The 16,453-nt window shown below is 35.3% G+C and overlaps 1 protein-coding gene across 1 annotated transcript in view; it reads left to right on the forward strand.

Moving 5' to 3' along the window:
* LOC111148875 (protein S) overlaps positions 1-16,453 on the forward strand; it is a 66,354-nt gene that overhangs the window by 15,713 nt on the left and 34,188 nt on the right. The window contains exons 2-3 of the mRNA XM_022505666.1: positions 9,239-9,396; positions 12,465-12,489. Coding sequence (XP_022361374.1) covers positions 9,239-9,396; positions 12,465-12,489 — 183 coding nt within the window. The remainder of the gene's footprint in view (positions 1-9,238; positions 9,397-12,464; positions 12,490-16,453) is intronic.

The following is a 16,453-nucleotide window of genomic DNA, read 5'->3' on the forward strand; positions in this document are numbered from 1 at the left end:
GAATGTCTAATGGGAAAAAGACAGTCTCTTCAACAAATGGTGTTGGGAAAATTGGACAGCCATATGAAGAAAATGAAACTGGACCATTTCCTTACACCACACATAAGAATAGACTCAAAATGGATGAAAGACCTCACTGTGAGACAGGAATCCATCAAAATCCTTGAGGAGAACACAGGCAGCAACCTCTTCAACCTCAGCCACAGCAAATTCTTCTAGGCAATGGCAATGGCAAGGGAAGGGCATTGGCAATGGCAAGGGAAGCAACAGCAAAAATGAACTATTGGGACTTCATCAAGATCAAAAGCTTTTGCACAGCAAGGGAAACTGTCAACAAAACCAAAAGACAACCGACAGAATGGGAGAAGATATTTGCAAATGACATATCAGATAAAGGGCTAGTATCCAAAAATCTATAAAGAACTTATCAAACTCAACACCCAAAGAATAAATAACCCAATCAAGAAATGGGCAGAAGACATGAACAGACATTTTTGCAAAGAAGACATCCAAATGGCCAACAGACACATGAAAAAGTGCTCAATGTTACTTGCCATTAGGGAATTACAAATCAAAACCACAGTGAGATACCACCTCATACCAGTGAGAATGGCTAAAATTAACAAGTTGGGAAATGACAGATGTTGGTGAGGATGCGGAGAAAGGGGAACCCTTCTACACTGTTGTGGGAATGCAAGCTGCTGCAGCCACTCTGGAAAACAGCATGGAGGTTCCTCAAAAAGTTGAAAACAGAGCTACCCTTTGACAGAGCAATTGCATTACTAGGTATTTACCCTAAAGATGCAAATGTAGTGATCCAAAGGGGACACGTGCACCTGAATGTTTATAGCAGCAATGTCCCCAATAGCCAAACTATGGAAAGAAACGAGATGTCCATCAACAGATGAATGGATAAAGAAGAGGTGGTGTGTGTGTATACACACACACACACACACACACACACACATATACACACACATACATACATACACACAATGGAATACTGTGCAACCATCAAAAGAAATGAAATCCTGCCATTTTCAACGATGTGGATGGAACTAGAGGGTATTATGCCAAGTGAAGTAAGTCAATCAGAGAAAGACAATTATATGATATCTCTGATATGAGGAATTTGAGAGGCAGGGCGGAGGTTCATGGGAGGAAGGGAGGGAAAAAAATGAAACAAGATGGGACTGGGGAGGGAGAAAAACCATAAGAGACTCTTAATCTCAGGAAACAAACTGAGGGTTGCTGGGGGGTGGGAGGATAGGGATAGGGTGGCTGGGTTATGGACATTGGGGAGGGTATGTCCTATGGTGAGTGCTGTGAATTGTGTTAAGACTGATGATTCACGGACCTGTACCCCTGAAGCACATAATACATTATATGTTAATTAAAAAAAAAAAAAGGAGTGGCAAGATGGGGAAAAAAAAAGAGTGCCTACTTGTTCTCATCTTTGCCAACATTGAACATTAACTTCTTTATAATTTGTCTTAATGTAATAGGAATAAAAATGGGGGTGGCCTTTTTGCGGCGGGAGAGAAGTAGTCCATTCTGTTTTTCAGTTTATCCATTAACTTTAAAGAGCAGCTAAAAATAGTCACTAACCTCCTTGCCTTGTACATTGGTCTGCTTGGACTGCTCTGACAAAATACCACAGACTATATGGCTTAAACAAGAGAAATTTATCTTCTCATAGTTCTAGAGGCTGGAGAATCCAAGATGAAAGTTCTGACCAGTTCAGTTTCTAGGGAGGGCTCCCTTCCTGGCTTGTAGACCTTGCTTTCTTACTATGTTCTCACATGGCCTTTCCTCAGGGCCTCTATGCTTGCAGGGAGAGAGCTCACTAATGTCTCCTCTCATAAAAACATTAATCCTGTAGGATTAGGGCCCCACCCTCATGACCTCATTTAACCTTAATTATTCCTTAGAAGCCTTTTTTCCAAATATAGCCACACTGGGGATTTCCACTTGAACATATAAATTAGGGGAGGTGGACACAAACATTCATATCATAATGACAAACATTCAGTCCATATGCCTTGTCAAGTAGAACACAAGTTCTTTTTGTTGTTTCTTTTGTTTCTTTTGTTGTTATTGTTGTAACTGTGGAAGGGAAGAAGTGGGTTTTTTGTTTTGTTTTGTTTTTTATTTATTTTTTTTAACTTTGTAGCCATTTTTTTTAAAGGTGGGCCTGAGTTTCTGTATGTTAAATGTACTTTTCCTTATTGCTTGTTTCTTCCCCAAATCCTTATCCCAATCATTTTCTCCCCTCTCCTTAATAAATTATCTTATTCTGTTGTTATTTAGACTGTGTCTTATGGCCAGGAAGACAACAAGGAATTCTGAGGTTCTGGCAGAAATTTAGAAATTGAATTATAAACGCCTATTCAGTACTATACCAATATTCCAAATAATCTCATTTCCGCATCAGCACTTAAAAAAATATATCAGAAGAGTCAACGGGGCTGCATCTACAGTGTTTCTAAGCCTTGCTTTATATCTGGGAGATATTGAAGGAAGTAAGATCGTGCAGAATTAGGCCAACTCTTTCACTGTCGCCTTTCAAAATGTCCAGGAACAGTTTGCCTGTTGCTTTTCCAAACATAAACACAGACACAGGCCAGTGAACTAATAATATTAATTGATGCTATGCTAACAAATAGGTCAAATAGAACAAAAACACAACTTTTCCTGCGCTGTAACCTCTTGGTACATGACGTCAAAAGCAGATGCTGTTCTGGTGTCCTAGTGTGTCGGAGATGAAAAAGACAAGGAAAGCTGACTGTGTGAAAGATCTGCTCGTCGGAAAGGAGGCCTCCTGCTAGAGCCTCAGGAAGGTAGTCAGTATGCAGTGTAGTTATCTCGAGAAGGAAGGACACTATAACATCCTTCTCCATACCTTGCCAAAATCAGCTCTGAGTCCCTTCAAACGAAGTACTGTAATTTATCACTCACTGAGAGCAGACAGAGCAAATGAAAGAAATGATTAATGTTGTGTTTGGGGTTTTTTTGTTTTGTTTTTGTTTATGTTGTTGTTTTTTTTTGGGGTGGGGGGAAGGAGTAATAAACTGCCTGTTCTGTCTTGTGGGTAGAAGTATTTGTTGTTTTGGAAAGGATAACGGATGTGCGCCATTTTCTCTGTCTATGGATACAGTCAAGATTTTAACTTTGGGGAAACGAAGGCAGAGTGTTTGATTTATTCTTTTTTTCTAGACTAGGGACTGTAAATTAAAGTTATAATTAAATCTCCAAGTAAGGAGAGGTCCATGTCACTCCTGTTGTGGCTAAACAGTTCAGGCATTGTTTCCCTGCTCAGCCAGAATGGGGGTGGATAGTCACATTTTTTTTAATAGCACCAATGGCTTTTCTACTACTAAATAAGTAACAGCCTTCGTCTCTTTTAATCCAAATGTTTTAGGACTCACTACCTTTATATATACAACATATAACTCAGATTCTTTCCTCTTTTTTCCCCCCAGATTTAAATTCTTACCCAGATCTATCCTTGTGACTTTGGACTCTTTTAAAGAATTTCTCATCAGTCTATTTACTGCTTAGTCCTCTTGAAGAATGGATACATACTTTCATACATAGTTCACACCTAGAGAATACTTTTTCTAATACTTTCCCAGCCTTTAACATAGTAATATAAGAATCAGTTGCTCAGCAGCCTAGTCTTCAATATAAACAAAAGTAAGAACTTTAGAGAAAAGCAAGTATAATAGTTCTCTTTAAAAAATTAACTTAAAAAAGATTTAAGTGTAACATGCATCCAGACATGGCATTTCTTTCTGAAAACTGACATAAACTTCTCCAAAAATTGATAATAATTATATAGGCCAACAAACGCAATTAAAAATCTGTCTTTTCGTTTTCATAGTCCTTGCAATCCTCACATTTTTAAATATTCCTCCTCAATTAGAAGTCTTCTGTGGTAGAAATCTTTATGAATAAAATGAAAGATTTTACGTTTGATTACTATGTGATTATTTTAAATATAGTTGGTAATTTCTGGACATATATTTTCCCATCATTACTAGTTAATGGTGTTTCTGTATTACATGCAGTTCTATTTTTCTTCAGATTTGAACTGAAGGAAACATGCCAGTTCAACAGTTGACACACGTGAAGCACAATTACATCTCAAACTATTATCTAGTTCTATTTGTACATTGAAAACAATTCCCCCTGCTTCGTCCCACACTGAAGCAGAAACGAAAGATTCAAGCACCCTGCCAACCAAATGCTAGTGGGAGATTTTCTTCTCAGACACATTTTTTAGGAGTCGTTTTTCATTCTTGGGATGCCAGACAAGTAGGGCCTGGGAAAAAGACAGAAGGCAAACTATAAAAGAGAAGAGCTTTGGAAGGAGGAAGGTGAGAACCATCTTGGCAAAGGACAAAAGAGCAGAATGGCAAAGATTCAGAGGATGGGCTATCCCAAAGCTTAGATCTCCTTCGTTGGCAACCTCACTCTCCTCTGATCAGTAATGGGCAACCTGCAGATCCTTGGTCCTAACCACCGCCCTGGACAGAGTAGCAAGTTTGAACACTTCAGTGGGAGAAGAGGGTCTTGGGAAAGGACCAGATGGAACTGAATTGAACACACTGGGAACTTTTCCTCTGACCAGAGACAGTGTTAACCCCACTATCTTTATTATGTCTGCTTTTATGAAGTACCAGTGACAATAAGTGACTTTTTTGAAGATAAGACAAATCTTATGCTCAAAAACCAAAGATTTGTCCCCACAGAAAATATTGAAGGGAACATATGAAAGCTGTTAAGACAACTTCAAAAAGGAGTTTTAGTTCGTGTTTGAACAGTGGTTATGTTACTGACATAATTGTTCAACCTGCTATGGTCACTATTTTGAAGAGGGAGAACTTAGATAAGTTAACAGTGTAAATAGTTAAGTAATTCTTCTAACTTGAAAAACTCATAACTAAACGTTATACCTAAACTATGAACCTGAAGGTAACACTTTTCAAGCAACATACTCGGGCTTTAACAAACTTTCTTGAAAAAATTCTTAATCCAAAGAAGTGAAACAAGTGATTAGAGACAGTGTAGGAAAGAAGTGACAGTGTAGTAAAAGGAAAATGGGTTTTGGAGTCAGGCTTCTGTTCCCAACTGTGTGAACTTGGTAAGGTTGACTCAACCTCCTGGAGTTGTCATTTGTTCATGCATAACATGGTAAAATTACTGTCTACTTAGAACATTTGTGATTAGTATTAATGGAAATAATGTAAAAAGGACATTACCTGCTTATATACCATGACTCTTACGATAAATAATGGAACTTTGGGGACATTCCTGCAGTGCAGCAGGGTGGATGCTTTTGGGTAGATAGACTGAGGCAGCCGGTAAAAGCACTTCTAACCCACATAGGTTTGTCATTCTACAGTTCTGTAATTCTTAATTTGGATCTGTTATGTCATATTTGTATTTTTTTTTTTTGACAAGGAATAGTAGATTCCTTTGAAAGCACACTTATTAAATGGGTGGGTTTATTTCCTATAGGACAGTAAATGTCTTAGTTAAGATATCAAACTTGTCCATGCCACAACCACATAGTTTTTTTTTTTTTTAAATCAAATACATTGTTGGCATTTGAGTGGCAGATATAGAGAAGAAAGAACACTGGATTAGGAGGATGGGTATATTTAAATTCTTGTCCCATTAGCAGCACATCCTAGCTCTATGGGCTTGGGCCAAATCATATAAGCTCTTTCAGCTTCATTTTCTTCAAGTAACTCAAGGAAAGTGGGGGTGATAATTCTGTCCTCTGACTTACGGCATTATTTATGTGATGATCAAATGAAATAATATACACATTGAAAATTATTAAGTACCTTGCCAATCTAAAACATTATTGGCTTGAACCTAGATGAAATAAAACATAAGCATTCAAATTTAGACAAAGTTAGGTTTTTATTGTTAACTTCGTTATCTTTTAGGGTAGAGGTGTAAGAGTTTTCCTTTTTAAGATTCCTCTAATCAGTGGAGAAAATGAAGCCTGTTTTTTGAGAAACAGCAAATAGTAATCTGTACCTTGGGATCTGTACATTGGGATCTAAGTCCTAATTTTGCTATTCCTTATAACTCAGGGCAACTATCCTGCAGGCTCTTTATGTGCATTTCATCTTTTATAAAATGATGGCGGCCATTTTGTTTTCTTCTCCTATGAATTTATGTGAGCCTTCCTCTAAATGTTTGCCTTAGTTCTCTCTGGATACTTGAGAACTTCCTCTTGCAGTGTGAATATTGTTCGTGTTATCAAACATGGTCTGTGTCCTGCAGTGGTCACTTGTAGGGGAAGAGATATACTTAAATGTCAATATTAATATCTAAGTTCCAAAACTTAATATTCCATAAGAAAGAAATCCAAAAGAGTGATGTTAATGGTTAGTTTTCTAAGTGCATTTGACATTGATTTTTTTTTGTTATTGCATCACTGTATTTATCTTTCAGAGAAAGATGTTATTGTTTTCCCCAGAAAGATACATATTTGATTTGAGCTTCAGAAGGGTTCAGTTTTTGCTATATTTATTATAAAGTAGCATCCTTAAAACTACTTCCGATAAATGAGATAACTGACCGTGTCAGATTCTTCCACTGTGGATAGGGCTACCATTTATCAGTCAATAATACGTCTGGCAGGTAATGTGCTCACAGAACAACATCTGTTGGACACACACAGCCTTGATTTAATCTTGATCTTAGTAATGAACAGAGATAAAGATGGTAAGACATAGGGTTAAAAATATGACCCGAACACTATTTAGTTAGTCATCACATTTAAACTTCTGTTTTGGCAAGTAGGAGAAATAAAATAACTTTACTTACTACACTCTTGAAAGATGTTCAGTTACTCAGCTAATAATTATGGTGACTTGATTAATTAGTCCTTTTGCTTTTCTTTTTCTTCCTTCTATTGTCATCTTTTTTCCAGGTAATAAGATAAAAAAGAGAAAAACATATTTATCTGTTTATATTACTTGATTATCTTAGTGAAAGCACTATTGTGGTTTAAATCAGGATTTAAAAATTTTTTTAGGTTTTTTTCTTTTTTAAAGATTTTATTTATTTATTTGACAGAGATCACAAGTAGGCAGAGAGGCAGGCAGAGAGAGAGGAGGAAGCAGGCTCCCTGCTGAGCAGAGAGCCCGATGTGGAGCTCGATCCCAGGACCCTGGGATCATGACCTGACCCAAAGGCAGAGGCTTAACCCACTGAGCCACCCAGGCGCCCCTAGGTTTTATTTTTGCTTTTAAAAAGTTTCATTAAAAATTATGTTGTTAAAAGAAATAATGTTGTTTATATGCTAAAACAATAAAGCCAAAGCTTCATACTGTCCATTCTTTTCTTCAAACATAATTGCAATCAGTAGTTTGAGTGTCTTTCCAAACTATTTTCTGTGTATCTGTCCACATGATATATACATATCTACAAGTATGCCTGATATACATAGGGTTATGTGATAGTATGACATTCTACAATTTTCATTTTTAATTTAATAATATATTTTGAAGATCTTCGATAGAGAAATATGTTCCTTTTCTTTGATAGGTGCATATTATCCCACAGCACAGATGTACTATAGTTTATTTTTCCATTACCTTTTTGAGAGTTATTTAGATTGTTTTTAATTTTTTGATATTGCAGTTTTTCAACAAACATTCTATAGACATCTTTTCCAGCATAGGTACATATCTGCACGACATCCTCAGAAGCAGAATTGTTGAATTGAAGAGTACGTGTGCCTTAAATTTTCAGCTACTACCAGATGACCTTAAAATAATGCTTAGCAGAATATATTCCCACCACTGATATACAAGAATACTTGTTTCCCCTTACTCTCGCCATTACTTGATGTTATCAGTCCTTTAAGTTTGTGCAGTTTTAATGGGCCAAAATCTAGTTAAAAAATTTGTAGTGAACGTCTTTTCACATGTTTATTGGCCATTTTTATTTTCCTCTTCAGTGATGTTTGTATGATTTTGATTATAGTGTTTTCTTTATATTTTCTTTATATTATTTTGTATTTAATCTTGCACACATTATTATTCATTGGTTTATTATTATTGTTGTTATTATTTTAATTTGCAAAAGTTGTTTATACATTTTTTTAAAGATTTTATTTATTTATTTGACAGAATGAGATCAGAAGTAGGCAGAGAGGCAGAGAGAGAGAGAGGAGGAAGCAGGCTGCCCACCAAGCAGAGAGCCCGATGTGGGACTCGATTCCAGGACCCTGAGATCATGACTTGAGCCGAAGGCAGAGGCTTAACCCACTGAGCCACCCAGGCGCCCTGTTTATACATTTTTTTTTTTTTAAGATTTTATTTGTTTGACAGAGAGAGAGAGATCACAAGTAGGCAGAGAGGCAGGCAGAGAGAGAGAGAGAGGGAAGCAGGCTCCCCGCTGAGCAGAGAGCCCGATGCGGGGCTCGATCCCAAGACCCTGAGATCATGACCTGAGCCGAAGGCAGAGGCTTTAACCCACTGAGCCACCCAGGCACCCCTGTTTATACATTTTGAATGTAATCTTTTTCCAGTCTGTATCATGAAATGTTTTCTTCCAGCCTATCACTTGATGTTGAACTTTGTAATTTTTGTTGTTGCTACTTAGCTGTTTGAAATTTGTTATGCGGTTGATATTACCAAATTTTTTCTCTTTGCCTTCTGTATTTTGTGCTTTGCACATGATCTTCCTTTTCCCAAAGATCTTTATTTTCCCTTTTGTGAATAAATCAAATGTTTTAGGTCATCAAGTATCTTTTAAATAGCTGATTAGGCTGTACTCCCACATTGCTCTATCTTTACAGAGGTCATGTGGTTTTCCAGTAAAATTGAGAAAGCTTATTACTCTAACTTTAAAGATGTGTGGCTATAACTTTTGATACAGTTGTTTCAGCATGCTGCTTTTTCCCAGTGTAGTCATAATAAGGTAAACATTAAATATTGTCTGGTTTGTTTGGCCTCATGCGTGAACTTGAATGATTTGTGAAGATCATTATACAAGTGCTATAACTTGCTCACCAAACCTGCTCTTTGAGTTAATCAAAGTGCTTATGTATCTGCATATTTCTCTTCTCAATTTTCCTATACTAATTCTAAATGTTATGCAGTTCACAATTAGACAATGATTTTAATTCTCACTTATTTAATAAAATACCATATTATAGATGGAGAAATGAAAAGCTTACTTATAAAAACTTATTTTTTTCCTTCAGTTTTGTCAAAGCAGGACGCTTCACAAGTTCTGGTTAGGAAACGCCGTGCAAATTCTATGTTTGAAGAAACCAAAAAGGGTAATCTTGAAAGAGAATGCATTGAAGAATTATGCAATAAGGAAGAAGCCAGGGAGATCTTTGAAAATGACCCTGAAACGGTAAGAATGAATGAAATCTAGTAAGTTAGCATACCTAGACATATAATGAAAGACTGAACATTCCAGCTTGAGTCTGTGTTCCCTTGTGTTCCTTTTTAAAATTAATGATTGTGTATATTGCCTTCTACATGTAACCACTGAAGCATTTCAGAAGAAAGTAACTTCAGAGAAAAGTGGGCTTGTTAGGAAGATACTACTGCCAAAGCATTATGCACTAGCCGAACTATAATTTGGGTATACTTCATTATCAGCAAGTTGTCTTGATCTCATGGTTTGCAAATAATTTTTTTCCCAATTGGAATTTGGTAGTATTAGGTAGATGGAGAAGAAAGTATCTCAAGTATAAGGTGTGTGTGTGTGTGACTGTATTATCACTATACCTCATTAGATCTCTCTGTTGGCATTTTTAACCAGGCTTTAGAAGACAATGCTACCTAATCCAGAGCTTGGTATATCATAGGTACTCAGTGATTGCTTATGAAAGAATTCATTATAGTACCATATTCCTGAAGTAGATTTTTTTCCCATAAAGCCTTGGGAAGTTTCCTGAACCCACTTAATATGATCACTAATTCCTGGGGTTAGAATTTATAAATTTAATGTATAAATTTTTCCAAGTTTAGTCTAGAAGAATTTAATCATAAAGACCACTAAATATCATACAGAAACATGGGACCCCAGACCTTGTCTTTAGTCTCCTAATTTTCCTAGGGAAGGATGTTTTCTAATATGCCCTGTGGAAAACAGGATTATAAATAGTGCCTCTAAAAATAAGGATGAAGTTGACCTTGAGAATTCAAATCTGATAACCTTCAGCGTTACCTCAGATATTTTTTCCTGACATGAACTATGTAACCCAAAGGAAATGAGGAAGAAAGCAAATACAAAGTAGCTCCTTTAGTTCAGCCATGGCTTCTGGGACCATGAGACTAGATGAAAGATAATGAGCAGGAACATTTGTCTATAGTTAGAGAACTTGCTCAAGACAGTAACAACTTGTGTTCTCCAGAGATCCTCTTTAATCCTTTTCTCTCTACTTAGGTTCAAAGAATATTTTTTCCAAGGTACCAAAGAATTAATACTCTGCAGGATTGAGCGAGTTTTGTGGCTTTTTGTGGATAAGCAATTGACAAGACAAAATATTTTATTATTTCACAATATATAGCAGATTAGTACTCTTATTGTGTAGGATACATATATATGTTATATGTATATAACATATATATACATTTATAATACAGTATAATATAATATTATTTATTATAGAAATTTAAATATATACCACAGTAGTCAGAACAGTATGATAAACCCCCATATACCTCCCCAGACTTAAGCAGTTATCAGCAATCACCATTCTTGTTTTGCCTATTCTCAACCCCACCCAGTCTAATTTTAGTTTTGTTTCGCTGGATCATTTAAGGCAAGCCTACATCCCTAAGATATCATATTCTTACATAGCCCGTAAATACCTGAGTATATATTTCTAACATTGTAGGTATGTTCTTGTAGCTTAGTCACTGAATGGCAAATGAAGAGTGAGGTAGAAGACCATAGTGGAGAGGCAGGAAAGTAGTGGAGAAGGGAAACTCATTTATTTGCTTCCTCCCCTTCACTTTTTGACATTGATCTCATATACAAAAGAGAAAGATGACAGAGGGAGTAAAGAAAAAATGGGAGAAATGAAAGGCAAGGGAAAAAGAAACATTTGTGACTGCTTCTCATTTTTTTTAAAAGATTTTATGTATTTATTTGAGAGAGAGTGAGAGAGAGCATGAAGGGAGGAGGGGGTCTGAGGGAGAGGTAGATGGAGAGGGAGAAGCAGACTCCCTGCTGAGTGGGGTGCCTGACATGGGACTGGATCCCAGGACCCAGAGACCATGACCCAAGCTGAAGGCAGACGCCCAACCAACTGAGCCACCCAGGTGCCTCTGCTTCTCATTTTCTATCCTGCCCCATTCTCTCCTTGTCCACATCCCTAATATCCTAGTCCACACTCCCTGCTGTACCTAATATCTTCCTTTCACATTCATATCGTCTTCTTTTGAACCCATTCATTGTTGCTTGTCTTCCTGGCTTTTGTTCTGTAGAAGAAAACACCAGTGTTTGAATTACTTGGTGGGAGATCCCACCCTTATAAATGAGTGGACAACTGTTGTTTAGGTTTATATGTGAGAGAAGGCAAGAGTGACTTTGGCTCTGTACTGGATGAAGTATATTCCTTACTTGAGTATGTTTTTATTTAGAAACACTGGTTTCTTGTGAGGTATTCTTGTGCTATTAATGTTACACATTAGATATATTATGGCCTAAGAAGGCTTTGGGGAACCAGCCTAAGAACCTTACCTTCAGAAATCATTTTTAACATTTTTCTCCCTTTGGAAAAGTACATTCTTTAGTCCAAATTACCGATTTACAGACAAACTTTTGGTACATAACCAATTTATAATAAGGTATTACATGTAAGTAAAATGCTAAAAGATGAATGTTCAGTTTAATTCACTTCAAATTATGTCACTTCTATTCAACATTAAATGTGGCATGTGTAATCAGCATGACATGAAATGTGTCAAATGGGTATCTGATTTTTTTCCATTTTATTTTATTTTATTTCTTTTCAGTGTTCCAAAATTCATTGTTTATGCACCACACCCAGTGCTCCATGCAGTATGTGCCCTCCATAATACCCATCATCAGGCTCACCCATCCCCCTACCCCCTCTCCCCTCCAAAACCCTCAGGTATCTGATCATTATGGAAAAATTAAAGAATTTACAAATAGAGAGCATATATTGCATGTAACATCTTTAGTAGAACCTGTTTTCAGATTGGAAGCTTTTGTGACATGATTTTATTGCTCAATATTGATTTAAGCTAAGTGTCATGTTGGCTTAGTTATTAGTTATCTACTCCTGGCATATTTTAGTATAGCAAGAATATTGTAATGTGGAAATGATAGTTATATGTAATATATTTGCATATTTAATATAAAACACATTATAAAATTAAGTTTTAACTATTTAGTGAAATTTAGGCTTGCTAAAATACATTTTGTTTTTTCTTTCTTTCTAGGATTATTTTTATCCAAAATATTTAGGTAAGTTCAAAGAATCTCAATCATATAATCATAGAAATAGAAGGGAATTTAGATTTGATCAAGTCCAATCTTTCACTCATCTATTCCATCCAATATAATTTAATTAGCCTTGGGCATAAGAGTTCATTTTATAAGCAGTCTTGCTGTCCTTTTATTTAAGGACATGTAAGCAAATTTGAAATCATTCTTTAATTACTGTCTGGCATTTTGACTTTTAGTCTTTTTCATTCTCTTGACTTTGCCATAAACGTCCATGGTCTGATGATAAATTATATTTAGGTATCAGGACATTCTTTAGAAGCATATGGTTGTCATGGGTTATCTTCTTAATATTGGTATATAATTAACATATAACATTGTATTAGTTTCATGTATACAACATAATATTTAATATATGTATATGTTGCAAAATGACCATCCAGTAAGTCCAGTCAACATCTGTCACCACAACATAGTTATAATTTCTTTTTCCTGTGATGAAAACTTGTAAGATCTACTTTCTTAGCAACTTTCAAATATACAATACAGTATTATTAACTATAGTCACCATCCTATACCTTATACCCCAAGACTTGTTTACTTTATAACTGGAACTTATGGATTATCTTTTAATGAAAGAAAAAAAATCTCTACACTCTTCAGAGCTTATGACATAAATCATCATAATTAAAGTGGAGAAAAGATAGTATGTCAAGACTGTTTTAGCTTCTCAATTTTAAGTAGGGATTTAAATATCTTATAGAAAAGATATTTGGCTATTAAAAATTAAAAGCTTGCATTAAAAAATACAGTATTAATCCTTGTTTCTTAGGTCCATGTAATGAAGCTGTGTTTTTGTGGACATCAGCACTCAAGAAATATATACCTTTGATCACATAGTACATTTGGATAAAGATAAATAGTTTTTTAACAACATTATGTATTTTGGGAAAGTTCCTTAGATAAAATACTTTCCTTTTTTCTTCTTTTCTCCTTCTCAATTTCCTCTTTTCTGGCTCTACTCAACTTTCTTTTCTTTTTGTTTGTCTTCTTTGGCAGCATGGTAGAATAACCAAGTACAAAAAAACAAAAAAAGAAAACCAAAAGCCAAAAACCAAAAACAAAACCTGTAAGATGTGGGCTCTACTCCCAGATCTAAAAATTTCTACTGTGTCAGGTTAAACAAGTTATTTTGCTTTTCAGGTTCTTATTTAAATGTGCGCTATAATTATATTTTCTAACTTCGGACCCGTTGGGAACACCAGATAAGTATGTTTATGTAGATAGTTTTTTTTTCCACTTTACATTTCTCTTCAAATGTAAAGTATTATTATTTAACCAACCCTTAATTTAAAACAAAACTTTACTTTATATCATTTTTACTTTTTGACTCACAATTTATATTTTGGTCTTTACTTATGTATAGGCATATGCAATGAACTCCACTGTTGAAAACAAAAACCAAAAACTCTACCTAACTTAAACTTTCATGTCGTTTGATGTGTATATTCTATAGGCCAATGGCCCTAATTGGGGGGAAAAAAACTTTATGATCCTATCCTTGGCAAACCTAATATAATTTTACTAGTTACCATAACTTATTCAGGAATCTCCTTACAGTAAGATAAGACCACCCAAGAACTTAGATCACTAATACTCACATAGTGGGCAGTATTAGATTTGGAGTTTCAGGGGTTAGAAAGTGCTTCAGTTTATCCATACACTGTATGTACTGCATTGGAAACATGGAATTTGGTAAAAAAAAATACTGTCGATTTCATCACACAAATGTTGTTTTTAAGTTCTGTTCTTTCCTTAGAAAATAGAATGAATAACCCTACCATTTATGAAAACCTTTTAAATATCACCTGATAGAGTGGATTTTTATATTAATGGAAGAGAAACTTCTTTGGAAAATGTTCAGTTCTGAGCCTAAATATAAACATTAGAAATAACTTTTAGTTTCTGGTTCTTGCCAAGTCAATTAATTATTCCAGACTGCTGACTCTTTCCTTCTCTTAAAATCATCTCAAGAGAAACATTGGCATTCTAGGCACTAATGATAACAAAATAAAATGAAAAACCGCAAGAAATGTGAGAAATCCATGAATAAACTGAAGGCTGGCTTGACCTAATATGTGTGTGTGGGAAGTTGGGTGCTGACTGCTGAGGTAGCAGTAAGAGGACCATTTGGAGTATTTAAAAAATTACCTAATCATACAAATCAAGAAAAGGTTTTAAAAAGTACAATATTGCAAACTCTTAGCAGCAAAAAATAAGGAAATAACAAAAATAGGGATAGAAATAAGTTAAAAGGAAAACAAAAGATTCACAAAAGCAAAATTTCATTCTTTGAAAAGGTTAGTAAGTTAGACTGACCTCTAGTAAGAATAATTAAGAAAAAAGAAAAAGAGAAAAATAAATTGCCAAAACACAAAGTGTAGGAAAAAGAAAAGAAATACCATAAGCCCAACATAGATTGAATTTATAATGGTAAAATAAAGATAATCATAAAATAAAGTATAATCAGAAAATAATAAAAATAGCTGTACCTAAATATATTTGGAAACTTGATAAAAGGGATACATTCCCAGAAAAATATATAACACTATAATTTTATAGGAAGAAGTTGATAACTTGGTTACAAGTAATTACTAAATCAGCAAAACCCTCTTCCATGGTTCCCCTCAAATTCAAACCCAGATGTTATACAAATGACTTCTTCTAAATTAAAAAAAAAAGTTATTTTCTCTTATAAAATTGTCCAAGAAGAGAGAATAAGGTTCTATGCTGTGAGCTTATTCAGAAAATTTGAAGTAATCTTGACTCCAAAATCAGGTAAGAACGATACAAGAAAATAAAAATAAAATTCCTTTTCAATTATAAATTAATTCTAAATAAAATGATATCCAATCTAATCTAAAGTGTATTAAAATAATATATCATAAAGAAGTAGGGTTTATTACAGAAATACAGGAATGGTTTAACATCAGAAAATCTATCAATTTAATTATCCACATAAAGAGTATATTATTATCTCAGTTCATACAGAAAAAGCAGTTGATAAAATTCAGCATTTAATTATAAAACCTTTTTGCAAACTATGATTATAGAAGAATTCTCCGAGCTTGATAAAGGTTATACAGAACAACCATATAATTTACAAATTTTGATACTTTTGTCCAGGACCAATACTACCGTAGATAAATGCCCTGGAAACAAAAATTTTTTAAATGACATAAGGAGGGGCACCTGGGTGGCTCAGTGGGTTAAAGCCTCTTCCTTCGGCTCAGGTCATGATCTCAGGGTCCTGGGATCGAGCCCCACATCAGGCTCTCTGCTCTGCAGGGAGCCTGCTTCCTCCTCTCTCTCTCTGCCTGCCTCTCTGCCTGCTTGTAATCTCTGTCTGTCAAATAAATAAATAAAAGTCTTTTATAATAAATGACATAAGGTATGCTCCATCTCACTAGAAATCAGAAAAACAATATGAAATATCTCTTACTTGACTATTTTGGCATAAGTTAGAAAGCCAAGTACAGAAATTCTTAAGCTGTGTGGTGGAAACGCACCTCTGGAGAGCCACTAAGTATGTGCCTATCTAATGATCCCACAATTCTTGAAACCCCTGGGTATCTATTTCTTATGCATGTACTAATGAGACACACATGAAGATATCCATTGCAGTGCAACTTGTAGAGGTGGGACGTTGGGGGCATTCTAAGTATCTTTCATGGGTAGAGGGGATTATGAAAATGGTGGTTGCTTGCAATGGAGTAAAGTTTAGCAAGCAAAAAATTAGAAGCAATAACTTATATGCAGCAGCATGGAGTGATCATAAACATAGTGCCTCCTTGCTCCCTGAATTTGGATGTACCCTGGGATAGCCTTGACCAGTAGACTCTGGAGGTGACAAAATGCCTCTTCATTGGTCTGGCAGTCTCTGCTTTCTTCCTCCTGGAAGCCAGCTGCCATGAAAGAAGTGCCA

This window comes from Enhydra lutris, unplaced genomic scaffold (genome assembly GCF_002288905.1).
Source record: "Enhydra lutris kenyoni isolate GAN:26980312 unplaced genomic scaffold, ASM228890v2 scaffoldscaffold2, whole genome shotgun sequence".
In the NCBI taxonomy this organism is placed as follows: Eukaryota; Metazoa; Chordata; class Mammalia; order Carnivora; family Mustelidae; genus Enhydra; species Enhydra lutris.